The 27,649-nt window shown below is 46.6% G+C and overlaps 1 protein-coding gene across 1 annotated transcript in view; it reads right to left on the reverse strand.

Moving 5' to 3' along the window:
- The window catches only part of TBC1D21 (TBC1 domain family member 21), a 144,462-nt gene that overhangs the window by 18,015 nt on the left and 98,798 nt on the right, over nucleotides 1-27,649 (reverse strand). Inside the window, exons 3-9 of the mRNA XM_073361424.1 lie at nucleotides 22,931-23,034; nucleotides 20,058-20,152; nucleotides 13,099-13,209; nucleotides 11,585-11,685; nucleotides 10,359-10,455; nucleotides 9,210-9,307; nucleotides 5,969-6,085 (exon numbers count right to left, since the gene is read on the reverse strand). Coding sequence (XP_073217525.1) covers nucleotides 5,969-6,085; nucleotides 9,210-9,307; nucleotides 10,359-10,455; nucleotides 11,585-11,685; nucleotides 13,099-13,209; nucleotides 20,058-20,152; nucleotides 22,931-23,034 — 723 coding nt within the window. The remainder of the gene's footprint in view (nucleotides 1-5,968; nucleotides 6,086-9,209; nucleotides 9,308-10,358; nucleotides 10,456-11,584; nucleotides 11,686-13,098; nucleotides 13,210-20,057; nucleotides 20,153-22,930; nucleotides 23,035-27,649) is intronic.

Genomic DNA, 27,649 nt, shown 5'->3' on the forward strand with positions numbered 1-27,649 from the left:
TTTGAAATAAAAAAAAAAAAATCTCATCCTGCATCAGGATGAACCAAAGAGACAGAGCCCCACCCCAGAATAGCTCAGGGGCTATTCCCCTGGGATGTGACAGCCTGCGGTTTCAATCCCTGCTTTGCTGGATTCGGAGCAGGAATGTGACCCTAAGTGTCCCAAGGGAGTGCTTTGATCACTAGGCTATTGACTGGAAGACATGAGATGAACTGTCCTAGGGATGGGGGTTCCACGACCACCGCTCCCAAGAGAAGGAGGCGAGTGGTGATGGTTGGGGTCTCTCTCCTCAGGGGGACTGAGTCATCTATCTGCCGCCCTGACTGGAAAAATCGAGAAGTCTGCTGCTTGCCAGGAGCTAGGATTCACGATGTGAGGGAGAGACTGCCGAGACTCATCAAGCCCTCAGATCGCTACCCCTTCCTGCTTCTCCACATGGGCACCAATGATACTGCCAAGAATGACCTTAAGTGGATCACTGCAGACTACATGGCTCTGGGAAGAAGGATAAAGGAGTTTGAGGCGCAAGTGGTGTTCTCATCCATCCTCCCCGTGGAAGGAAAAGGTCTGGGTAGAGACCGTCGAATCGTGGAAGTCAACGAATGGCTACGCAGTTGGAGTCGGAGAGAAGGCTTTGGATTCTTTGACCATGCGATGGTGTTCCAAGAAGGAGGAGTGCTAGGCAGAGACGGGCTCCACCTAACAAAGAGAGGGAAGAGCATCTTCGCAAGCAGGCTGGCCAACCTAGTGAGGAGGGCTGTAAACTAGGTTCACCGGGGGAAGGAGACCAAAGCCCTCGGGTAAGTGGGGACGTGGAATACCGGGAGGAAGCACGAGCAGGAGAGCATGAGAGGGGAGGGCTCCTGCCTCATACTAAGAAAGCAGGACAAACAGCAAGTTGTCTCAAGTGCCTATACACGAATGCAAGAAGCCTGGGAAACAAGCAGGAAGAACTGGAAGTCCTGGCACAGTCAAGGAATTATGATGTGATTGGAAGAACAGAGACTTGGTGGGATAACTCACATGACTGGAGTACTGTCATGGATGGATATAAACTGTTCTGGAAGGACGGGCAGGGCAGAAAAGGTGGGGGAGTTGCATTGTATGTAAGAGAACAGTATGACTGCTCAGAGCTCCAGTATGAAACTGCAGAAAAACTTGAAAGTCTCTGGATTAAGTTCAGAAGCATGAGCAAAACGGGTGATGTCGTGGTGGGAGTCTGCTATCGACTAACGGACCAGGGGGATGAGGTGGACGAGGCTTTGTTCCGGCAACTCACGGAAGTTACTAGATCGCAGGCCCTGGTTCTCATGGGAGACTTCAATCACCCTGATATCTGCTGGGAGAGCAATACAGCAGTGCACAGACAATCTAGGAAGTTTTTGGAAAGTATAGGGAACAATTTCCTGGTGCTAGTGCTGAAGGAACCAACTAGGGGCAGAGCTCTTCTTCACCTGCTGCTCACAATCGAGAAGAATTTGTAGGGGAAGCAAAAGTGGATGGGAACCTGGGAGGTCGAGTTCAGGATCCTTACACAGGGAAGAAAGGAGTACAGCAGAATACGGACCCTGGACTTTAGAAAAGCAGACTTTGACAACCTCAGGGAACAGATGGGCAGGATCCCCTGGAAGAATAACATGAGGGGGAAAGGAGTCCAGGAGAGCTGGCTGTATTTTAAAGAATCCTTATTGAGGTTAGAGGGACAAACCATCCCAAAGTGTAGAAAGAATAGTAAATATGGCAGGTGACCAGCTTGGCTTCACAGTGAAATCCTTGCTGCTCTTAAATACAAAAAAGAAGCGTACAAGAAGTGGAAGATTGGACAAATGACGAGGGAAGAGTATAAAAATATTGCTCGGGCATGCAGGAGTGAAATCAGGAAGGCCAAATCACACCTGGAGTTGCAGCTAGCAAGAGATGTTAAGAGTAACAAGAAGGGTTTCTTCAGATATGTTAGCAACAAGAAGAAAGTCAAGGAAGTGTGGGCCCCTTACTGAATGAGGGAGGCAACCTAGTGACAGAGGATGTGGAAAAAGCTAATGTACTCAATGCTTTTTTTGCCTCTGTCTTAATGAACAAGGTCAGCTCCCAGGTTACTGCACTGGGCAGCACAGCATGGGGAGGAGGTGACCAGCCCACTGTGGAGAAAGAAGTGGTTTGGGACTATTTAGAAAAGCTGGACGAGCACAAGTCCATGGGGCCGGATGCGCTGCATCCAAGAGTGCTAAAGGAGTTGGCGGATGTGATTGCAGAGCCATTGGCCATTATCTTTGAAAACTCATGGCGATCGGGGGAGATCCCGGACGACTGGAAAAAGGCTAATGTAGTGCCCATCTTTAAAAAGGGAAGGAGGAGGATCCTGGGAACTACAGGCCAGTCAGCCTCACCTCAGTCCCTGGAAAATTTATGGAGCAGGTCCTCAAGGAATCAATTCTGAAGCGCTTACAGGAGAGGAAAGTGATCAGGAACAGTCAGCATGGATTCACCAAGGGCAAGTCATGCCTGACTAATCTAATTGCCTTCTATGATGAGATAACTGGCTCTGTGGATGAGGGGAAAGCAGTGGACATGTTGCTCCTTGACTTTAGCAAAGCTTTTGACAAGGTCTCCCACAGTATTCTTGCCAGCAGATTAAAGAAGTATGGGCTGGATGAATGGACTATAAGGTGGATAGAAAGCTGGCTAGATTGTCGGGCTCAACGGGTAGTGATCAATGGCTCCATGTCTAGTTGGCAGCCGGTATCAAGTGGAGAGCCCCAAGGGTCAGTCCTGGGCTGGTTTTGTTCAATATCTTCATTAATGATCTGGAGGATGGTGTGGATTGCACCCTCAGCAAGTTTGCGGATGACACTAAACTGGGAGGAGAGGTAGATATGCTGGAGGGTAGGGATAGCTTACAGAGGGACCTACACAAATTAGGGGATTGGGCCAAAAGAAATCTGATGAGGTTCAACAAGGACAAGTGCAGAGTCCTGCACTTAGGATGGAAGAATCCCATGCACTGCTACAGACTAGGGACTGAATGGCTAGGCAGCAGTTCTGCAGAAAAGGACCTCGGGGTTACAGTGGACGAGAAGCTGGATATGAGTCAACAGTGTGCTGTTGTCGCCAAGAAGGCCAATGGTATCTTGGGATGTATAGGTAGGGGCATTGCTAGCAGATCCAGGACGTGATCATTCCCCTCTATTCGATATTGGTGAGGCCTCATCTGGAGTACTGTGTCCAGTTTTGGGCCCCACACCACAAGAAGGATGTGGAAAAATTGGAAAATGTCCAGCGGAGGGCAACAAAAATGATTAGGGGACTGGAACACATGACTTCTGAGGAGAGGCTGAGGGAACTGGGATTGTTTAGTCTGCGGAAGAGAAGAATGAGGGGGGATTTGATAGCTGCTTTCAACTACCTGAAAGGGGGTTCCCAAGAGGATGGATCTAGACTGTTCTCAGTGGTAGCAGATGACAGAATGAGGAGTAATGGTCTCAAGTTGCAGTGGGGGAGGTTTAGGTTGGATATTAGGAAAAACTTTTTCACTTGGAGGGTGGTGAATCACTGGAATGCGTTACCTAGGGAGGTGGTGGAATCTCCTTCCTTAGAAGTGTTTAAGGTCAGGCTTGACAAAGTCCTGGCTGGGATGATTTAGTTGGGGATTGGTCCTGCTTTGAGCAGGGGGTTGAACTAGATGACCTCCTGAGGTCCCTTCCAACCCTGATATTCTATGATTCTATGACTTGTCTTAGGTGGGTCACTTGCTCCCCGTGGTTTTGACCAGAAATCCCATCCTGGACCTTAGAAACCTTCCCGCCGAGTGTCCAGTAGAAACTGGCCCTTTACTGCAAATGTTTCAGTTTAGAAAACGCAGCATTGTTGTATGAATAACCTGAGCCTCTATACCAGGTTTGCCATTGACTGTGGGGTGACCTTGGGCAAGTCCCTGTCCCTCTGTTTCCCCTCCTAGCCCTTGCCTGTTTAGATTGTTGGGCGGGGAGTATCTTTTATTGTGCCTAGCACAACAGGACCGCAATCTCTAGTGATCCTACTGTAATATTAATAAAAAGAAATGCAGATTCAACAGGACATGCTGGTCAGTGAAGATGCTTGGAGAGCCAGGGAGTTCAGGTCAGTCTGGAGGAGGTTTAGACAACCATCCATGTTCATGGGTGATGAACTGAACCACCTCATCTTTTAGACCATCTGCAAATTTTAGGGGTGCCAATTGCAAAACTAGAGGGGGGGTCAAGAGAAGTGGCAATCATGAAAAGGTCATATCAGGGAATCTTAGACATGAGAGGCAGGAAAGAGCTGTTAGGTAACATCTTGTCCATGCCCTTGCTGGCACAAGATTATACCCTAGAGGAAAGACCACCACCACTCTACTATGCATCCCAGTTTCAAATGGCTCTAGTGCTGGAAGACCTACCATTTCCCAAAGGAGGCTACTCCACAGCCTCACAGATCTGACTGTCAGGAGAGTCACTCTGACATTTTCCTTTGCTGGCTTTCATCTGATTTTCATCTGATTTCATTTCACTCCTATTTATTTCTCTTTTGATCATCCAAACAATCCTTTTCCTTTATTGGTATTTCAGATCTTTAAATACTGAACACAGCCATCACTCCTGTCCCTCCCCCACATTTCCTTCATGGAACATATCCTATATTACACATGCAAACCTCCGTTAAAAGAATACTAAGACTGCAAAGTCAAGTATTAACATTAGGATGGGCCAGAATTAAGGTTTCTGAGCACCCTGAATTGGGCCTCCCTTGTGTGTATGCATTATGATACAGTCTTCAATTACATGATCACCTACTATCTTTTCTACAGGACCACTGCCTCTTTTAGTAAGATTTCAAGTTCTAGTCCCAAAGCACGAGGGGAGGGGTGGGGAGAGCTTCAACAAAATGGTTGTGAGAATTTTTAACATGGGCAAAACAATGTATCTTTCCCTAATCTTGTTCTCAGAAATGTCTGAATTGCTTTTGCTGAAACTTTCCAAAAATAATCAGCCTGAGGCTGACACCAAGCATGGGAAATTTCAGCCAGAATAACAGTTTGGCAAAGGTGTGAGCAAGTGTAAACATGGCCATATAAAAGAAAGTGTTGGGTAACCTTAACTCCAGGCAGCACCACTAGCTCTGCCTATAATAAATCTTTCCTCATAAACCCTACTGAAGAACTAATCTGCTGTATTAGGAAGGAACCAGGGATCTAGATTCTTAATTCCATTTTTTTATTTGAAAATTCCCCCTCTTTGTCCTTCCCCATTCATTCTCAGAGATTACAGCTTGAAAAATTGAAATGGGACCTCTTCACAAAGGTCAGGCCAGGAATCAGAGCTGATGCCAAGCTTCCTTCAAGTTCTGCATATCAGGATAGGACCAAGCTGCAGACTTTAGATCTGGCTCCTGGTCTGAACATCCCCAAAGTTCAGGGGGTTTAGAATCCTGTGTTCATATTTGGGCTCATGTCCATTAAAAACACTGAACTCACATTTGTTAAAGGCAACTGAGTGTCTGAGAAAAGTGCCACTTGACTACCTTGAAGAATGGCACCCAGGACAGGCAGAGCTCATGCTGTGGAAGTGCATGCTTCCCTCAGTGTTCCCTGCCAATATGTCCCATCCTTGAGTGAGGAGGACCACCTCAGCGGGTAAGCGTGTCCTTTTAATCACATTCATTGCTTGGCCTCTCTGCCAACAAGGGGGCTGATCCATATCAAGCAGAAATGTGTGTCTGGTGATGTAGCTAGCTGTCTACTAGGATCTGGCCTGAGACCCACCAACTCATCTCAGTCAGGGCACCAACAGCAGCCTGATAGCAACAACACTCTATTGCTATTGAGAAGGGCTTGAATTGAATCCCTCTCCTAGAGGGATGATGCAGTGCATCCCATTCCCCTCCTTATCTACTGATTTTCTGTGGGAGGGGGGACTGTGTTACACACCAGGTTCCCTGCTGGCTGGCTCACCATTAAAATGTCATCTCCACCCATATTTTCCCGGAGGATTTGGTCTCTGACACTCTGCAGCATAGTGTAGGCCACGATCACTTGGAAATTTCTGCAGGGTATCCCCATCAGGAATACCTTGGAAGAAACAGACCATGGGCCAGAATCAGTGAAAAACGTCAGAGGTGATTCCCATGCTCCACCCAAACCCAGCAGAATCTGAACCTTTTGTCTCAGGAACAAAACATACTAGCAGTCTATAGCACCTTTTATGCTGGAGGATCCCAAAGCTTTTCGTAGACTATATCTTTGAGATCACTGAGTCATCTGCCATTGAAATGCAGCCACTTGTGTGGTGGAACAAGGCAGCTATTTCAGAGCATGCAGCAACACTACACAAATAAATAGGGGAAATGGAGAAACAGTTGCTGCACATGAAATTACAGGAGTAATTTTAGGGAGGGGGACTGTATCTATTTGGAAGGTTGGGCTTGTGGTTTAGGAACATGAATGGGACTGAGAAGAGCTGGCTTCAATTCCCACCTCTGCCACAGATTCCCTTATCCTCTTTGACCATCAGCTTCCCACTTGAGTGTAAAGCAGGGATCAATTTAGAGGATACACTCTTAGGGCGTAGATCCTGTCTCCTGCTATATGTACAGCGCCTAGCACAATAGGGCCCTGATCTTGGCTGACAACACTGCAGCTAATGCTACTCCTCTTGCAAAATAAGTAGTAGGGGCTCTTTATCAAAAACAAGTGCCGAGACCCTTGACTTCTCAGACAAAACATGGCACCTCCAACAGCACAGAGCCCCTTGACTTGCTGGGTCCATACAGACTCCAATATATTAAGCAAGTGCAAATTAACCATATACCAATATTGGTCGTTCATCTTGCAATGAACTCATCCACTTGGTCTGAGCTGCATTTGCTGCTGGGTGAACTGATTCTAGGTTTTCAAGGGCAAAGTGGCTTTTGATATTTTTTTGGAGACTCACTTGGCCAAATAATCTCACTTCCAGCATTGTCTGCGCAGGGTGTTCAGACACTCTCCTCCCCATTTCAGATAGAGTTTCTCCTGCCATGGCACAGCCCTGAGACCTCAGCAGGAAGGGCGAGCATGGAGAGGGAGCTCTGTGCAAATGCCAATTGAGATATGAAAACCACTGGGAAGAGGGCTGGGAAATGAGAACACTAAGTGAGCGGTTTGGTTTGGTGGGGCAAGAATCCTGTTGCTGCAGCAATCCTCCCTTTACCTTGGAACTTGAACACACACATGGTGTGTACTGTCCGCACCTGCATGCGCCGACCCTGCAGCTCCCATTGGCCGCAGTTCCCTGGGGCAGCGCGCAGAGCTTCCCTGATCGCACCTGTGCCTAGGGGCCACAAGGACATGCCAGTTGCTTCCGGGAGCAGTGTGGAGCTGGGGAGGCAGGGAGCCTGCCTTAGGCCTGCTGTGCCGCCAGTCTGACTTTTAGCGGCCTGGTTAGCAGTGCTGACCAGAGCCACCAGGGTCCCTTTTCGAACGGATGTTCCAGTTGAAAACCAGATGTCAGGCAACCCTACCCTTCTCCTCAACACCACACCCCCTCATTACCCCTTATCCCCAGTCACCACCATGGTGCTGCCTCTTCCCTGCAAGACCCTGCCCCACCCAGTCTCTGCCCCTCCCCCTCATCACTAGCCCTTGTGAGACAGCTTGCTGCTGCAGGTGTGGGGCAGATACAGGTAAAAGTCAGCTAGCAGATTGCGGGTCTGATCGCGGGTTGATCCTGGTGGATGCAGATCCACATTTTGTATCCTTGCAGGGCTCTATCTCTCTGGCCTGCAAAATTGTGTCAGGGACCTCCCAAGATGCTATGCTGTCTAGTGAGGTTTCCATTATTCCCATCTCCCAGTCTGGCTGGAAATACCAGAAGAAACTGCCTCTTGCAGCTGTGGGAGCAAAAGCAGACTAGGATCATTCCACACTGATGCTGGACTCACTGGGCAAGGTTTTCTAGCCAGTGTGATTCAGGAGGTCAAACCAGATGATCACAATGGCGCCTCCTGGAGCTATGAAAATAAGTCAACTCAGATCCCATCAAAGCCCAGCCTAAGCTCACCTGAAGAGTCACACATTTCTCAGCCCATGTGTCAGGTTTATAACAAAACCTCTTCTTATGAGAATTTTGCATAGCTCAGCCCTCTAGCCTTCCACCACCTGGAGTTTTCAACACAACTGGGCAGGAAATGGGGTTTCATTTACAGAAAATGTTCGCAAAACTGAAACTTTTCAGCCAAACCCCAAAATATTTCTATTTGGAAGTGCTGCTGCCGATGCCTTATGGAAGCCAGCTGCCTCATTCTCCCAGTCTCAAAAATCACCATAAACATTCCTAGATTTTATCTAAGTGCTTTTCATCAGCATGTCTCATAGTGCTTTACAAATGAGGGCAATATCCTACTCCCATTTTACAGATGGGGAAACTGAGGCACGGTAAGGGGCTGTGACTTGCCCAAGGTCACCCAGCAGGCTAGTGAAAAAGCCTAAAATAGAACCCAGGACTCCAAAGTCAAGTCCACAGTTTTCTATAGGCCAGGCTTCCTAGGTAGACTTCCCAGGTAGACTTCCCATGATGCATCACAGTCTCCCCTCTTGAAGAGGAAAAGTAGTGCATAATGGAAATCCCTGGCTATGGTGCATTATGAGAGATGTAGACCCATAGAGGTTCCTAGAGAAGAATGGGTACAAGAGGCAATAGAACTACAACTCTAATGAGACACTAGGACAGTATTACCAAATCAAACTGCTCTAGGAATTGTTTTGGGGAAGTTCTCTGGCTGGAGATCAGACTGGATCGCAATGGTACATTCTGGCCTTGGAATCTATGAAATATTTCAGCTTTCAGGATATTGGTTTTTCAAAAATAACAAAAAAAAAATCAAAATTTCCCAAGGAAAGCAGCCACTTCTCATGAAGATTTTTTTCTGTCAGAAAAAAAATCCATCAAAAACAATTTAGAGGGAACATTTGTGACCAGCCTCAGTTTCCAGTCCCACTCTGGAGTGGGCCAAGTCATTGGTCCTCAATCACAGAAATGCTGCAAGAGATGATTAGTTCATTGCCCTGGAGTCACATCCACTCTGGCAAGTCACTTAGGCAGCCTCTCTGGCTGAGACTCTTTGCCCTCTGTAGGGGGAAAGGAAAGTTACAAATGTCGGGTATCCATCATGCCTTCAGGTGCCAGGAAAGCCACAGAATGTCAGAAAGCTCTCACCTCCCACAGTCTCCAGACGTCATCAAAGGATTTGAAGACTCGCTGGAAGAAGAGGCAAAACCAGGGGAACAGTGACTGCACAACTCTGCCCTTCCCTTCTAGAGGATGAGAAAAGCAAGCTCAGGTTAGGGACCGAGACACACCTTACCATCCAGCCTGTGCAGGTGTAAATCAGAGAGTGTCACATTGGGGCTCTCTTCTCAGTTGCTTTATTTGCTGCAATAGATGTTAGGTTGCCACCTTTAAAAGTTGGTTCTCCAGAGCACACATCCTGTTGCAACGCCTGGACATTGCATCACCATGTTGCCAGCTCTCATCATCAGGCAATGCAGCGTCAGCACATAGTGACATTGTCACAGAATGGGATGCTGTTACATTGCCATGCAACGTCAAGGCATTATCATGGCAACTCCATGCTATGTCATAACAAGAGGATGTTGCACAGGCCTCAAAAGATACTGAGACTCTGATGGCCCATCCCTGTGACTTGTAGAATGTGAGTCAATATTGGAACTCTCCCAGGGAAACTGGGATGTGTTGGCAACCCTAGTCATTCTCAAGCCTCCTAGTTAAACCCATGTAATGTCCCAGGGAGTGCCATGGAGGTACAGTGTAGGACCTAGAGGGGAAGGAAGAGCTTGGATTTTCCACCACGGTGACATCAATAGATCCCTAAGGAAGCCAGTCTGGCCTTTCTAGTCTAAGGAAAGTACAGCTCAGTGCAGGAAAGGAGCCTTAAAAGAGAAACTCCTGTCAGGGATGGTCTTGGTTTACTTGGTCCTGCCACAGCACAGGGGGCTCGACTTGACGACTTTGCATGGTCCCTTCCATCCCCACAGCTTGGTGATTCTATGGAATACCAGAGGACCACTCCCCCTACCCATCACAAGATAGTGATAGAGAAAGACAGGAAAAGTAGATGGGGAGGGTTGAGATTCACCGTCCTGCTCCAATGCCAGGGAACCCAGGATGTGGGACCCCTGCTCAGGGCCTCAGCCTCCATGCACACAAGATGTGGCAGACCTAGGCAAAACCTGTCACTGTGTAAATGGTTCCTTTGTTTTGCTTCCAACGCCTGGAAATTACCTGAGCTCCAGTAGCATTTGCTTTGTTGTTCTCTGGGTGGGGAGGGAGAGTAGCAGGACTTACCCAAGTGCTTTGCAAAGACGGGATCCATAAATGATATCACTGCTTTCAGCATTATCAGATTTTTCCCGACCCCAATGTTCACAACACAGCTGTGCTCCTGGAAGAGACAATTCAGGAAGGCTTGGAGGACAGGAAGAGACCAGATGGCCCAGCTTGGCTATAGCCTCCTGTTAAATCCATAAAGCCAAATCCTTCCCATAACTCCATTGGCCTTACCCCAGGAATGAATCTGGCAAGGGTTTACACTACCAAGATCTATATGAAACAAGCCCCTGCATGAGTCACCAACTGGGTTTCAACCTGGGACCTTCTGAATTGTATTATAGATCGCTATGCTTAAGCAAAAGGTACATTCCCAGTAGCTGGTAGCAGCAGTAGGCTGTTACCCTCTGGTGGACCAGCCATTAGACACAAACTCAGTGCACACTGTTGCTTATGTTTCTCTGTTTCTGTAACCATGTACTAATATGTCTAGAGTTAAACATACATTAGATATAACCTCTGCTTGCATGGTGCTCATAGACACCAGGCCTGTGTGGTGTCCACGATGGTCTGTCTTTCTGAGACAGCTAGGGGGCACTGCCTCTGGTTTGCCAACTTGGAGGGGTGCAATGCCCTGGGAAGCATGGTGAGAAGTCAAGGTGAGGACGTCTTTCTGCAGTTTGCAGTTTTCCTGGGGTGGCTTTATCCAACAATGTGCCAAACTACAAAACCCAGGAGCCTCTTGGCTTCAGTTCTAGTGAGTTTGATCTGCTGGGTTATTAGGAGCTAGGAAACAGTTGACTCCCCTCCCACCCCTCATTCTGACTGATGGGGAGTGTTTTGCCAAATTGCTGTTCCAGGTCTTCTGGTGATGTAACCACCTCCCCAACTATCCAGCTTCCACCAGCAGCCTGGGCATGTCCTGTAAGGCTGGCTCCATCTCCCTCCTCACTGTGGCTTGGCAGGCGGGACATGGGTCAAGTCACACCATTTGTCATACAGGGGGTGGAGCAGGGTGGCTGGGAGGAAAAGTTGAGTTGAGTGACTTATCACTGGTGAAGTATGGGCGGGCTTGCAAACCAGGAGGGGGTCAGGCTGGCCCTCTTCTCTCTGGGGTGTCTGCCACAGCTGGGTGTGGGTGGTCAGGTCAGGCAGATTGCCTCCAGGGAGCATTGCTGCAGGCTGGTCAACTGGATGGCCCAGTGAGGGCACAAAGCCGGGGCCCTACAAACCCTCTGACCTACTGTTTTCTGGAGGAAGAATTGAAACAGCCAGTAGACCTCATGTTCCTTCTCCACCAGCAATTGGAATAGCAGGAGCATCTCGTGGAACCCCTGCTGGTACTCTGCCAGGAGAGAGAACATACAGACACACTCAGATGTACAAACAGACTACTGCAGCAGTCCAGAAACATGCTATGAAACAGCATGTCCCTGGGGATTAGGTTAACATGCTCATGGAAGCTCTCCTCCCACTTGATAATGGGGATTTGTGGATGGAGCTCACCAAGACAATGAAAGGCCCCACGCTCTTAAGTGAAGGAGGGGCAATAAATTCCGGAAATGAACAGATCAGAAGGGAATGAAACACAGGCATGGGGTACAGGTCACAGGGTCTAACTCAAGGGCTCACTGCCCTGTCACATGGGCAGTAGTGGAGATCAAAGTCCTTTATTTATCCATAGTTTGGGCAGTGCCATTGCTAGCCCCTCCCCTACTCCACCCCTGGGTCGCAGCTCTGCTGGGAGTGGGGACAGGGGAGTTCAGTTCCAGTGACTCATGTGAGCCTTAGCCTCTTTGTGAGACAGCCTGCATGAGTGCACAACACCCTAACACCCTGAGAAATTTCTCCCTAACACCCTGAGAAATTTGCCCTTGCACAGAATAAGAAAAGGTGCTTTTGAGACAGCTTATGGGAGCTTAGTTGGTCACTGAGGGACAGGGACCGCACAAGTGGGGTGGGGGGAGGGTTAAACTGTGTTCTGTTTTACCAGGTCCTTGTAATGTGCCCATCACTGTTGTGTCTGAGCATGTTCCGGGAGTGCATTCTGTGGCATGACTGGCATGTCACCAGTTGGTTTGGGAGAGTCTGGGAGGAGGGATTTTGGCTATGCTTGAACAGGAAACCTGAAAGTGATACAGACATCCCTTTCACTACCACCCAGCCCCCTAGTCACCCCACTTCCCATGATTTCCCTGGCCCAATTGCCACCTCCTATTCTTCTACACGTGGTTTCCCCCCTGCCATTCTGCACACCCCTCACCTATCCTGCCATCTCGCTCAGTGGAAAGCACCAGCATGTCCCTCTTTCAGAAATGAGCCTCAGTAGGGTGACCATATTTCCCAAAGAGAAAACGGGACACCGGCAGCTGCTCACCAGAGGGCCCCGCCCCATGCTAGTGCCAGTAGCTGGAACCCTACAGAGGGGGCCTCGCATGCTGGAATTCTACACTGCTTCCTCCCACAAGCCCTACCTCTCCTCTGCGGGGGGCTGATATCTCCGCTCGCCCCCTCAGCACTGCACCCCACTTTTGTGACAAAAGAGGGCATTTGACCGATTTGCTTTTGCCAACTGATCAAGTCAGCAAGAGCAAACAGGACAAATGCCCACTTTTTGGATAAAAAGTTGGGACAGCCAGGACAGGGCTTAAAAAAGGGACTGTCCCAGCTCAAATGGGACGTATGGTCACTGTAAGCCTCAGTGATATCATAAGGATCCTTTGCTGATGCCCAGGTGTGCTGCTGCCCCAGCACTCACCAGCCTCCGTGTTGCATACGTAACTTAGCAGAAGGATCTTCTCCAGCCGTTTCTTGTCCACTATGGCGTAGCCTTGTGCGTCTCGGAGGTACAGTCTCTGCAGGTCAGAATCTGTTGTGGAAGAAAGAGACTTTTTTCCCTTATGGGAGCAGGGTGCCTGGAGAAGACTACATCGCTGGCTCAGATCATGCAGCCCTCCTGAGACTCCTAAAAGTGTGAATTGGGAGTGCTTTGTTCCAGAGCCTTGAGTGGGCCTGACTGTTATAAAAAGCCAGTCAGCTGCAAACCAGCTGAGCGGTGAACAGCAGAGAGGCTAACAGAGGGAGTTTGCCTGGGATCTGTCTTAGAGGAGGTACGCTAAGGGTTGCATTAGAGAGGCTGTGTTGGTGAGTATCTGAGTGTCTGTTGTGGGGACAGTTTGACAGTTTGACCGTGTGCTTGATTGGTTGTTTGAAAGGTGTGAATTGTGAGTGCTTTGTTCCAGGTGAGCCTTGAGTGGGCCTAACTGTTATAAAAAGCCAGTCAGCTGCGAACCAGCTGAGCGGCGAACAGCAGAGAGGCTAACAGAGGGAGTTTGCCTGGGGAGAGCCCACTGAGGCTTACACCTTGCCGGCTTCTCTGACTACTTACTACAACTCCTGAGGAAGCTCGTAGAAGGAAGGTAATATGGATGGGGAGTGTTCAGCTCTTGTGACCTGCACTGAATGTGCCATGTTTGTGTTTCTTTGACAGGACAGAAGTGACTTTGTCGGAACAAAGTGCAAGCTGGTCTCCATATTGGAAGAGAAGGTTCAAGGTCTGGAGCAACAGGTATCGACCCTGCGTTGCATAAGAGAAACTGAAGATTTCCTGGACAGACGTCAGGATATGCTTCTACGGGCACAACGTTTTGAAGATTCAGAGCAGGCTGCACTGCGTGGACAGGAGGATGGTGAAGAAATTTGGCAGCATGTGATCTCCAGAAGAAGAAAGGGGAGCGTCCATGTACCAGCAACGCAGATACAGGTAAGCAACTGTTTTCATATTCTTTCCACAGGTACTAATGCAGAGAGTGGACAAGATGATACATCTGAGGAAAGGGAACAGAAGGAGACTCCGCCAATTTGAAGGCATGAGATGCACTGTCCTAGGGATGGGGGTTCCACGACCACAGCTCCCAAGAGAAGGAGGCGGGTGGTGGTGGTCGGGGACTCTCTCCTCAGGAGGACTGAGTCATCTATCTGCCACCCCAACCGGGAAAACCGAGAAGTCTGCTGCTTGCCAGGAGCTAGGATTCACAATGTGAGGGAGAGACTGCCGAGACTTATCAAGCCCTCGGATCACTACCCCTTCCTGGATGGTGTTCCAAGAAGGAGGAGGGCTAGGCAGAGACGGGCTCCACCTAACGAAGAGAGGGAAGAGCATCTTTGCAAGCAAGTTGGCTAACCTAGTGAGGAGGGCTTTAAACTAGGTTCACCGGGGGAAGGAGACCAAAGCCCTGAGGTAAGTGGGGACGTGGGATACTGGGAGGAAGCACGAGCAGGAAAGCGTGAGAGGGGAGGGCTCCTGCCTCATACTAAGAAAGCAGGACAAACAGCAAGTTATCTCAAGTGCCTATACACAAATGCAAGAAGCCTGGGAAACAAGCAGGGAGAACTGGAAGTCCTGGCACAGTCAAGGAATTATGATGTGATTGGAATAACAGAGACTTGGTGGGATAACTCACATGACTGGAGTACTGTCATGGATGGATATAAACTGTTCCGGAAGGACAGGCAGGGCAGAAAAGGTGGGGGAGTTGCATTGTATGTAAGAGAGCAGTATGACTGCTCAGAGCTCCAGTATGAAACTGCAGAAAAACCTGAGAGTCTCTGGATTAAGTTTAGAAGTGTGAGCAACAAAGGTGATGTCATGGTGGGAGTCTGCTGTAGACCACCGGAAGAGGCGGATGAGGTAGACGAGGCTTTGTTCCGGCAACTCACGGAAGTTACTAGATCGCAGGCCCTGGTTCTCATGGGAGACTTCAATCACCCTGATATCTGCTGGGAGAGGAATACAGCGGTGCACAGACAATCCAGGAAGTTTTTGGAAAGGGTAGGGGACAATTTCCTGGTGCAAGTGCTGGAGGAACCAACTAGGGGCAGAGCTCTTCTTCACCTGCTGCTCACAAACCGGGAAGAATTAGTAGGGGAAGCAAAAGTGGATAGGAACCTGGGAGGCAGTGACCATGAGATGGTCGAGTTCAGGATCCTGACACAAGGAAGAAAGGAGAGCAGCAGAATACGGACCCTGGACTTCAGAAAAGCAGACTTTGACAATCTCAGGGAACGGATGGGCAGGATCCCCTGGGAGAATAACATGAGGGGGAAAGGAGTCCAGGAGAGCTGGCTGTATTTTAAAGAATCCTTATTGAGGTTAGAGGGACAAACCATCCCAAAGTGTAGAAAGAATAGTAAATATGGCAGGTGACCAGCTTGGCTTCACAGTGAAATCCTTGCTGATCTTAAACACAAAAAAGAAGCTTACAAGAAGTGGAAGATTGGACAAATGACGAGGGAAGAGTATAAAAATATTGCTCGGGCATGCAGGAGTGAAATCAGGAAGGCCAAATCACACCTGGAGTTGCAGCTAGCTAGAGATGTTAAGAGTAACAAGAAGGGTTTCTTCAGATATGTTAGCAACAAGAAGAAGGTCAAGGAAAGGTGGGCCCCTTACTGAATGAGGGAGGCAACCTAGTGACAGAGGATGTGGAAAAAGCTTTTTTTCTCAATGCTTTTTTTGCCTCTGTCTTCATGAAGAAGATCAGCTCCCAGACTAGCACTGGGCAGCACAGCATGGGGAGGAGGTGACCAGCCCTCTGTGGAGAAAGAAGTGGTTCCGTACTATTTAGAAAAGCTGGACGAGCACAAGTCCATGGGGCCGGATCCGCTGCATCTGAGAGTGCTAAAGGAGTTGGCGGATGTGATTGCAGAGCCATTGGCCATTATCTTTGAAAACTCATGGCGATCGGGGGAGGTCCCGGACAACTGGAAAAAGGCTAATGTAGTGCCCATCATTTAAAAAGGGAAGAAGGAGGATCCTGGGAGCTACAGGATTGCACCCTCAGCAAGTTTGCAGATGACACTGAACTGGGAGGAGAGGTAAGCTGGAGGGTAGGGATAGGTCACAGAGGGACCTAGACAAATTAGAGGATTTGGCCAAAAGAAATCTGATGAGGTTCACAAGGACAAGTGCAGAGTCCTGCACTTAGGACGGAAGAATCCCATGTACCGCTACGGACTAGGGACCGAATGGCTAGGCAGCAGTTCTGCAGAAAAGGACCTCAGGGTTACAGTGGACGAGAAGCTGGATATGAGTCAACAGTGTGCCGTTGTTGCCAAGAAGGCCAATGGCATTTTGGGATGTATAAGTAGGGGCACTGCCAGCAGATCGAGGGACGTGATCATTCCCCTCTATTCGACATTGGTGAGGCCTCATCCTGAGTACCGTGTCCAGTTTCGGGCCCCACACCACAAGGGGGATGTGGAAAAATTGGAAAGAGTCCAGCGGAGGGCAACAAAAATGATTAGGGGACTGGAACACATGACTTCTGAAGAGAGGCTATGGGAAATGGGATTGTTTAGTCTGCCGAAGAGAAGAATGAGGAGCGATTTGATAGCTGCTTTCAACTACCTGAAAGGGGGTTCGCAAGTGGATGGATCTAGACTGTTCTCAGTGGTAGCAGATGACAGAATGAGGAGTAATGGTCTCAAGTTGCAGTGGGGGAGGTTTAGGTTGGATATTAGGAGAAACTTTTTCACTAGGAGGGTGGTGAAACACTGGAATGAGTTACCTAGGGAGGTGGTGGAATCTCCTTCCTTAGAAGTTTTTAAGGTCAGGCTTGACAAAACCCTGGCTGGGATGATTTAGTTGGGAATTGGTCCCGCTTTGAGTAGGGGGTTGGACCAGATGACCTCCTGAGGTCCCTCCCAACCCTGGTATTCTATGATTCTATTCTATGATACTGTGATTCTATAATTCTATTTCCTACTTGCTTGCTAGCTGCAGAACTATCCAAGGAAATGCATGTGATAGTATGACTGGACATAGTGGGACAGGTCTCTGTTCCCTTTGCACTGCTTTGCGTGTGGGATCTGGCCCAAACTCCACTGCCGAGGATTTTCCTGGCTGAAGGGAGTCTTCAGTGGGCATACAGCTGGCACAGCTTGCTTCTGCTCCACCCTCTCCTTCTGGCTCTGATTCAGGGGGCATAGCAAAGGCAGACAGGGGCATGCTCAGGGAGGGGAGGAAAGAGGAGAGAAGGGGATGTATCCAGATCACATTATACTCTGGCTATCCTCAGCTGGCAGACAGTCCTTGGAAGACTGATGCTAGCCTGGAGTGCTTTATCCTGTGCCAGGACTGGGCAGAGAATAAGGGAGCCATAACTAGCTCCCCCTCCATACTGCACTGAGTGGAAAATCAATACAGTGCAGTATCTGGTCCCTGCAATGCTCTTACTGTATGTGACTGGCCTGTGCAGAGACCCCAGGGATGGGTGTATTAGAAATGCTTACAGAATGGGTGCTGCGGTAAAACAACTGTGGTGAGGTGAGCAGTATGAAAGGGCTCTGAACTCAGAAGCTCAAAGCTGCTGATTGGCAGCAGGGTATTCTAGGTCCACAATCAGTCCCAATGTGCTGGCAGTGCTCCATCTTGAAAGTGAATGTTGGATTTCAGTAGGCTGCGGTACTGCGTGTACTTCTGTGGGCTTATAACCCCTTAGTAGCAAGAACAGTCGCCAAGAAATAAAGAGAAGAGAAATTCTGCTCAAACATGCAAACTCTTTGCTAGATGAAATCCAAATGTCAAAATGTACTTCTGAGGGAAGAGTACACTGGTCAAGTGCCTGGATGTGACAGCACCAGCTGCTGCTAATCTATACTTCTACAGCTGCTAATCTATACTTCTACAGCTGCTAATAACTCACCAAATGGCAGGTAATGTGTGTTACATTAAATCAGTGTTTTGCATCCAGAATTACTGGCTGTGGGTCTTTCTGATTGGGTGCAAGCGGCCCAGGGGGAGTGGCAAAGTAGGACCTTGGAATGTTGGGAAACACAACATTCTCTAAGCCAAGCTGAACAAGGGAGCTGCGCTGGAACCACGACTGAACTTGGAGGAAACAATTGTTGGTATCTACTATTTAAGTGCATATCTGTTTACATAGAGGCAAAATGTGATTTCTTTTATACTCGGTTGGAGTCAAGGTGATAAAAACATATTCTGCTGGCTGCATGACAGTTATCAATGGTTTGCTGTTGAATTGGGAGGGCATATCTAGTGGAATCCCACAGTCCTGGGTTTGGTACTATTCAATATGTTCATTAATGACTTGGATAATGGAGTGGAAAATATGCTTACAAAATCTGCAGATGGTGCAAAGCTGGGAGAGGTTGTAAGCACCATGGAGGAAGGATTAGAATTCAAAACTACCTTGACAAATTAGATTATTGGTCTGAAATCAACAAGGTGAAATTCAATAAAGACAAGTGCAAACTACTTCACTTAGGAAGGAAAAATCAAATGCATAATTATACAATGGGGAATAATTGTCTAGGTGGTAGTACTGCTGAAGAGGGTCTGGGGGTTATAGTGGATCACAAATTGAATGTGATTCAATAGTGTGATGCACTTGCGAAAAAGGCTCATATCATTCTGGGGTGTAATAACAGGAGCGTTGTATATAAGACACGGGAGGTAACTGTCCCGATCTGCTCAGCACTGGTGAAGCCTCAGCTCACCACACTTTAGGAAAGATGGGAATAAACTGGCCAGGGTCCATAGGAGAGCAACAAAAATGATAAAAGGTTTTGAAAACCTGACCTCTGAGGAAAGGTAAAAAAAAACCTTGGTCATGTTTAGTCTTGAGAAAAGAAGGCTGAGGAGGACCTAATAACAGTGTGTAAAGATGTTAAGGGCTGTTGTAAAGAGGATGGGGATCAATTGTTCTCCGTGTCCACTGAAGGTAGGACAAGAAGCAGTGGGCTTAATCTGCAGCAAGGAAGATTTAGGTTAGATATTAGATATTAGGAAAACCTTTCTAACTGTAAGGGGAGTTAATTATAACATTCAAAAACCAGTTGGAGAACACTTCAATCTCTCTGGTCACTCCATTACAGACCTAAAAGTGGCAGTACTTCAACAAAAACACTTCGAAAACAGACTCCAACGAAAGACTGCTGAATTGGAATTAATTTGCAAACTGGATACAATTAACTTAGGCTTGAATAGAGACTGGGAGTGGATGGGTCATTACACAAAGTAAAACTATTTCCCCATATTTATCCCCTCCCCCCCCCCGTTCCTCAGACGTTCTTGTCACCTGCTAGAAATGGCCCACCTTGATTATCACTACAAAAGGTTCCCCTCGCTCTCCTGCTGGTAATAGCTCACCTTAAGTGATCACTCTGGTTACAGTGTGTATGGTAACACCCATTGTCTCATGTTCTCTATGTATATAAATCTCCCCACTGTATTTTCAACTGAATGCATCCGATGAAGTGAGCTGTAGCTCACGAAAGCTTATGCTCAAATAAATTTGTTAGTCTCTAAGGTGCCACAAGTACTCCTTTTCTTTGCATCATAACAATAATATTCCTGGCTGCACCTGGAGGTCTGCCTCCAGATAAAGTTATGTCCAATACTGCTTAACTGACAAGATGGAAAATGATCACGCTCCAAGCTAAGCTGACCTCTCCTGAGTAAGGCTTGTGCTCAGGTAGAAGAATGAAATCAAACTACAGGTGTCCTTAAGCTTCTGAAAGGCAAACACATCACAGTACTTTTGAGTCAGAATCTCCAGTGAAGATCACTGGAGCTTAGGGAGATCCATGTGACAAGGGGCTAGCGACCTGGCAAATCACATTGACTCATCTATCTGCTGCCTCCCCTGCTTCTTTACCCCTAGAAACACCCGGCTCAACCCTGTGACAACTTACTGATGAAGCTGCGGACCTGCATGAAGTCCCTGTGCTCTGTCTCTAGTAATGGCTGGATCTTGTCATACATGTTGCACAAGGCCTCGTAACTTTTCCTGAAAGAATGCGGGAGGTAGTTATTGAGAACACGCTGCAAGAATGGAGCATAACTCATAAGGGCTTTGTTAAGAGTTTTGCACCATCAGAACCTTGTAAATGAAGATTCACAGTAAATGGAGGAAATCAGAGGGGTAGGAAAGAGCAGTTGATCTGTTTTATTTAGAAATTGTCACCAGTTTTGCAACTAGGTTGCCAAAAATGAGCAATTTTACCAAGATTTTAATTTTGGTTGTCTAGCTAATATTGCAACAAACTGGCATGTGCATGTGCACCTCTACCCTCTGCAAACCTCATATTGGTAATGTCCAACTTCATATTGGTAATGCTGACAGCATTGTGTAGGTCATTGGCAGTGGAGATTCATAGAATATCATAGAATCATAGAATATCAGTGTTGGAAGGGACCTCAGGAGGTCATCTAGTCCAACCCCCTGCTCAAAGCAGGACCAATCCCCAAGTAAATCATCCCAGCCAGGGCTTTGTCAAGCCTGACCTTAAAAATATCTAAGGAAGGAGATTCCACCACCTCCCTAGGTAATGCATTCCAGTGTTTCACCACCCTCCTAGTGAAAAAGTTTTTCTAATATCCAACCTAAACCTCCCCCACTGCAACTTGAGACCATTACTCCTTGTTCTGTCATCAGCTACCACTGAGAACAGTCTAGATCCATCCTCTTTGGAACCCCCTTTCAGATAGTTGAAAGCAGCTATCAAATCCCCCCTCATCTTCTCTTCTGCAGACTAAACAATCCCAGTTCCCTCAGCTTCTCCTCAGAAGTCATGTGTTCCAGTCCCCTAATCATTTTTGTTGCCCTCCACTGGACATTTTCCAATTTTTCCACATCCTTCTTGTGGTGTGGGGCCCAAAACTGGACACAGTACTCTAGATGAGGCCTCACCGATGTCGAATAGAGGGGAACGATCACATCCCTCGATCTGCTGGCAATGCCCTACGTATACATCCCAAAATGTATTGATTGAACGTGGGACCTGTGGATCTTAATATATGAGCCCTACATCCTGAGCTAAAAGAGCTGTCTCTTCTAGACACTACTGTGGCAGACTCATCAATCACCAGCTGACCTAGACACCACAAGAGGGGGACAGAGTGCACAGTTTACACATCCTAAGCCCTATACTGCTAACAACTGATAGAGATTCTCCATTAGCTCAAGAGATAAAAGGCTGTGCTTTAGGAGCAGGAAGATCTGGGGCCTTATGCTCAGCTGGTATCTAGCAGCATAGTGTGCTGAAAGTCAGTCTTTTAGATTGTAGACTGCAGGTCAGGAATAGTCTCTTATCTACATTCATACACCACCCAGCAGAAAGGGGTGATAGCATTATATAAATATTTACTATTACACTAATGATAAAGTGGCTGCTGGACTCTCTGTCAGCCGTCACTGTGAAGTTCCTAGGTGCTCTGGCGTGCACCCTAACAACCTGGGTGGAAGGCCAGTGTTCTCCATGTAGCAGTTACAGTTTGACAGGGAAAAGGGAAGGCTCAAGAAAATGTTGCAAAATAGAAATTCTGAAGGTAACTGCAGCATTCAGGGGTGTTAGACCTGAAGCTGGGTTACCATAGGAAGCCAAGCCTCTAGCCCCTCCCCACCTTCTTAGAATATAGAATATCAAGATTGGAAGGCATCTGAGGAGGTCATCGAGTCCAACCCCCTGCTCAAAGCAGGACCTAATCCCCAACTAAATCATCCCAGCCAGGGCTTTGTCAAGCCTGACCTTAAAAACCTCTAAGGAAGGAGATTCCACCATCACCCTAGGTAACTCATTCCAGTGCTTCACCACCCTCCTAGTGAAAAAGTTTTTCCTAATATCTAACCTAAACTTCCCCCCACTGCAAGTTGAGACCATTACTCCTTGTTCTATCATCTGCTACCACTGAGAACAGTCTAGATTCATCCTCTTTGGAATCCTTTTTCAGGTAGTTGAAAGCAGCTATCAAATCCCCCCTCACTCTTCTCTTCTACAGACTAAATAATCCCAGTTCCCTCAGCTTCTCCTCATAAGTCATGTGCTCCAGCCCCCTAATCATTTTTGTTGTCCTCCACTGGACTCTTTCCAGTTTTTCCACATCCTTCTTGTAGTGTGGGGCCCAGAACTGGACACAGTACTCCAGATGAGGCCTTACCAGTGCCGAATAGAGGGCAGACCTGAGGCTGGAAGGGAAGAAACCAAAAGAGAAGCTCAGCACAGTTGCTGTGGGATCACACCCTTGGGGCTGGTACCTGTGGACAATAAGGGTCCTGAGTTTCATCTCCAGGGGGCCCATGCACAGAGAGAATGCAGTCACCAGATTAAGAACATGTTTTAATTAAATCTGTTCTACCGCATTCAACGCTGACATAACTGTGGCCCATCAATATCTGCAAAGCCTTACCCTGTTAAATCCCTCCATGGAACCCACCATGATGCTTAGCCTTCATCGGGATACACTGGGTTGGCAAGTGGCAAGCTGGGACAGATGGGTTTCTGCTCAACTATATGATATCTTTCTCCTAACCCATTCACCCTGGAGTGTCTGTCTTCTCTCCCTGTGGTGCCCTGTCTGACATGTGGACTGTGAGCTCTCTTCTTTGCTTCCTGTCTGCAGAGCTCCCAGCATAGTGGGGCCTTGATCTTTGTTTAGGGTTCACAGATTCTACCATAATCTGCATTATCATCATCAAATCTTCAGGGATGCCTGTGAAACTACCAGCTGCATCTGCGTCCTTGTGGAGCCCGATATAGAAGGACACTGCAAACAGACAGATCCATACCTCCTCATGCTGTCAACGGTCAGCCTCTCGTCATGTGAACTCCTCCAGGAGTAGTAGCCAGTGAGAAACTTCCATGCCTCTGATCTCACTGCTGGATCCAGACCCTGAAAGGGATGGCAAGGTGAATACAGGGGGCTTTTATTGGCACAAAGGGCAGTTAAGGGGGGGAGGGGGAATGGGGTAAACAGCTTTGGTATACAAGCAAAAATCTTGGGTAAGTTGTCACTGATCATTCTTACTGAAAATGGTGGTGTAAAACTCAAAAGTTTCTTGGTTTTTACTCTCAGTTCTTTCATCAACAAAACTGAAACATTTTCACAGGAAATTTCAAAACAAATCCTTTTTAAAATTTCCCATGACAAATAATTGGCATTTTCCAAATGGCTCTAGCCATAACTAGGGCTGTCAAGCAATTAAAAAAAGTTAATCGTGATTAATTGCACAATTAATTGCACTGTTAAACAATAATAGAATACCATTTATTTAAATACTTTTGGATGTTTTTCTACATTTTCAAATATATTGATTTCAGTTACAACACATAATGCAAAGTGTACAGTGCTCACTTTATATTTATTTTTGTTACAAATATTTACACTGCAAAAATAAAAGAAATACAATTCACTTAATACAAGTACTGTAGTGCAATCTCTTTATCTTGAAAGTTGAACTTAAAAATGTAGAATTATGTACAAAAAATAACTGCATTCAAAAATAAAACAATGTAAAACTTTACAGCCTCCGCGTACGCTCAGTCCTACTTTAGCCAATCACTCAGACAAACAAGTTTTGTTACAATTTGCAGGAGATAATGCTGCCCGCTTTTTGTTTACAATGTCACCTGAAAGTGAGAACAGGCATTCACATGGCACTGTTGTAGCTGGCATCGCAAGATATTTGCCAGATGCACTAAAGATTCATATATCCCTTCATGCTTTAACCACCATTCCAGAGGACATGCGTCCATGCTGATGACAGGTTCTGCTTGATAATGATCCAAAGCAAAGTGGATTGATGCATGTTAATTTTCATCATCTAAGTCAGATGCCACCAGCTGAAGGTTGATTTTCATTTTTGGTGATTCGGGTTCTGTAGTTTCTGCATCGGAGTGTTGCTCTTTTAACTCTTCTGAAAGCATGCTCACCCCTCATCCCTCTCAGATTTTGGACAGCACTTCAGATTCTTAAACCTTGGGTTGAGTGTTGTAGTTATTTTTAGAAATCTCACATTGGTACCTTCTTTGCATTTTGGCAAATCTGCTGTGAAAGTGTTCTTAAAACGAATGTATGCTGGGTCATCATCCGAGATTACTTTTACATGAAATATATGGCAGAATGCAGATAAAACAGAATAGGAGACACACAATTATTCCCCAAGGAGTTAAGTCACAAATTTAAGTAAAGCATTATTTTTTTAATGAGCATCATTAGCATGGAATCATGTCCTCTGGAATGGTGGCATGAAGGGGCATATGAATATTTAGCATATCTGGCATGTAAATACCTTGCAACACTGGCTTCAAAAATGCCAGGTGAACACCTGTTTTCACTTTCAGGTGACATTGTAAATAAGAAGCAGGCAGCAGTATCTAGCGTAAATATAAGCAAACTTGTTTGTCTTAGTGACTCGCTGAAAAAGAAGTAGGACTGAGTAGGACTAGGCTCTGAAGTTTTATATTGTTTTGTTTTTGAGTGCAGTTATGTAACAAAAATAATCTACATTTGTAAGTTACACTTTCATGATAAAGAAATCGCACTACAGTACTGGTGTGAGGTGAATTTAAAAATACTATTTCTTTTGTTTATCATTTTTACAGTACAAATATTTGTAATAAAAATAATAATATAAAGTGTACACTTTGTATTCTGTGTTGTAATAGAAATCAATATATTTGAAAATGTAGAAAAACATCCAAAATATTTAATAAATTTCAATTGGTATGCTATTTTTTTAACAGTGGAATTAATTGTGATTAATTTTTTTTAATCACAATTAAGTTTTTTGAGTTAATTGCGTGAGTTAACTGTGATTAATTGACAGACTTTAGCCATAACCTTCTCTGGGCACAGCATAGCCAGAAGCTCAGAGCACTGCAATGGCGATTTTTGAGTCCCAATGTGATATCTTGCGCACAGGCACAAGGAGAACAAAATACAAAATATGCAGACATCAGATTTTGTGCAAGTTAACTGAGGTCAGTGGAGTCATGCAAGGGAGGATAGTGTCTGCAGGAGCCAGCACAAGAGCTAACTACCTGCATTTAAGGCTGAGCACTAAGATTTCTCATTACTGACAAAGCCAAAAGGGAACTAGGACATTGTCACAGTTCTCTGAAAAGCTGCCAGGTTGTCTGGAGTCAGCTCAGATTTCCATGACTGCTTTCATGAAAATTAAAAGCTATTTTTAGAGGTTTAAAAAAAACAGGTTATTTTGTAATAAAATACGCTCTTTCTCACTGGGCAAAAGTGAGTCATTTGTAAGCCCTGGCTGGGATGATTTAACTGGGAATTGGTCCTGCTTCGAGCAGGGGGTTGGACTAGATGACCTTCTGGGGTCCCTTCCAACCCTGATATTCTATGATTCTATGATTCTAAACAAACTCCAAAATGCAAAAGCCAAGTAAGCATAATGGCTGTATTGGAGTGGGCCAGGAATTCCTGTGCTTTACTGGGAAATTAATATTTTTCACAGTGATTTTTTTGTCCAGTGATGCACAAACTTGAAAGAATCAATGTATTTCTTTTAAAAAATGCTTGGCTTCCAAATCGTCATAGCAACCTCAGCATGTGGTACCTCTAAGGTCTGATGGCCAGTGGAGGTCACCAACCCTTCAGGTGGATAAGCTGTCCTGAAATGAGCCTTAGTCCCTTTATGGAGTTTGGCATTGCTGAAATAACACCAGATCCTTCCTTGTGAAGGAGAAGGTTCATGCTTCCCCCTGGAGGATGCTCCTTGCCTAGGGAGAAGCATGGCTGGCAAAGAGCTAGTGTAGCTGCTCCTACATGATCCTTCCTGCACCAGCTGCAGAGGCTGTGGCCTGGGGGAAAGGTAAGTGGAAGGGGCATTGCATTGGCAGCCGACTGCTCTCTCTTACACTGGTGGAAGGGTCCAGCCTGGCACCAGTATGGCCTCCAGACTGTGGGAGGATACAGGAGTTTTGACCCCACCTTTGTGCCCAGCCTGAGTGTTTCTTTGCTGCAGCCGGAGACCCTGGGGCACACAAGGCCCACCGTGCATAGTCCTCCCTGCTGACTGTCGCATTTCAGAGCAGACCCTGCTCACCCTGTCCAGGATGTTGGATGAAATAAAATCCCGAGATTTCACCAGGTGGCCGCTCTCATCAAAATACCCTTCCCACTCGACCTTGTCGATAGGCACCTTCTTCATCCCCTGGAGACAGAAAGAGAGCTCAGAATTAATTCAAATCAAGAATTAGGTGAGCACACGGGTCTCATTTGGCGTTAAAAATCTCTGAAAGCCAGGGAGATATCGACTCCAGGTCCCTCCTGCTGTGGATGTTAAAAACTCAGGGAAAATTCCAGAATTGGTGCCCAGCATCCTGGTCAAATTCCCCCTTAGGCGATTTCACTGTGCTTACCTCATTCCCTGTGTACTTCAGCTAGAAAGTTATTATCCTTCATGTCCTGGCCTAAATTGTTACGTACTGTTGCTCTGTGCTGTTAAACAGCTGCTATGTTTCACCCCAGATGTGGCTGCACTTTAGTAGCAGGTAAAGTGACTGTAAAGCTTGTCTCATCAAGAATTTATAAAGTCTTCTGACTGCCTTCAGGATGAGAGTCTGTTACAGCCCCCAGCTACATAGCCTTAGCTCCAGCTGTAGTCGTTTATGCTTTTAGTTCTGGAGGTCCCTGGTTCAATCCCCAGTGTGTTAGCCTTAAACTCATGTTTTGAGATCAAGAGGTAAGGGGTTCCATATAGAATGTATTTTCATCACTAATATTCTCTATCTCAATTCTTCCATAGTCCCCCTTATAATAGCTTTGTGATCTCTATTTTCAAGACAGGAAACTGACGCATAGAGAGTCCAAATGTCTTGATGATACAGGAAGTCGAGAGCAAAGCAAGCAGTTGTTTGTCTTAGGGTGAGACAAACATTGCTCTGGAGGAAGCCCCTTGCCTTTATATGTCTTTGTTAAACTACCTTTATTAGAGGCACTGTAACGATGCTGGTTCTGGAGGGAGCTAACTGAGAGTGTCAGTTCAGGACAAATTGCTTCAAGCAGGGCAGTTACAGCCCAAGGCAGGGGTTTTTCCACCTCTAAGGCAAACCAAACCAGCCAAACAGAGCAGACTTTGGTCTCACCTCACTGGCTAACCACAAGTCACACAAGCAATTCCCTTAGACACTTCAGTTTCCCAGTATCTCCACCAGTGCCAATCGTTATGGGCATGAATGGTTATGAAAACCAATACCCCAGTAAAAGAAAAAAGGTTCTCTCGATCCCAAAGGACCAAGCCCTAGACCCAAGTCAATATACAAATCAGATCTTACCTACAAATCAGGCTGTTGCCAATCCTTTAGAATCAAAAATCTCAAGGTTTATTCATAAAAGGAAGAAGATATAGATGAGAGCTAGAATTGGTTAAATGGAATCAATTACATACAGTAATGGCAAAGTTCTTGGTTCAGGCTTCTAGCAGTGATGGAATAAACTGCAGGTTCAAATCAAGTCTCTGGAATACATCCACAGCTGGGAT

Source organism: Lepidochelys kempii, chromosome 10 (assembly GCF_965140265.1).
Source record: "Lepidochelys kempii isolate rLepKem1 chromosome 10, rLepKem1.hap2, whole genome shotgun sequence".
Lineage (NCBI taxonomy): Eukaryota > Metazoa > Chordata > Testudines > Cheloniidae > Lepidochelys > Lepidochelys kempii.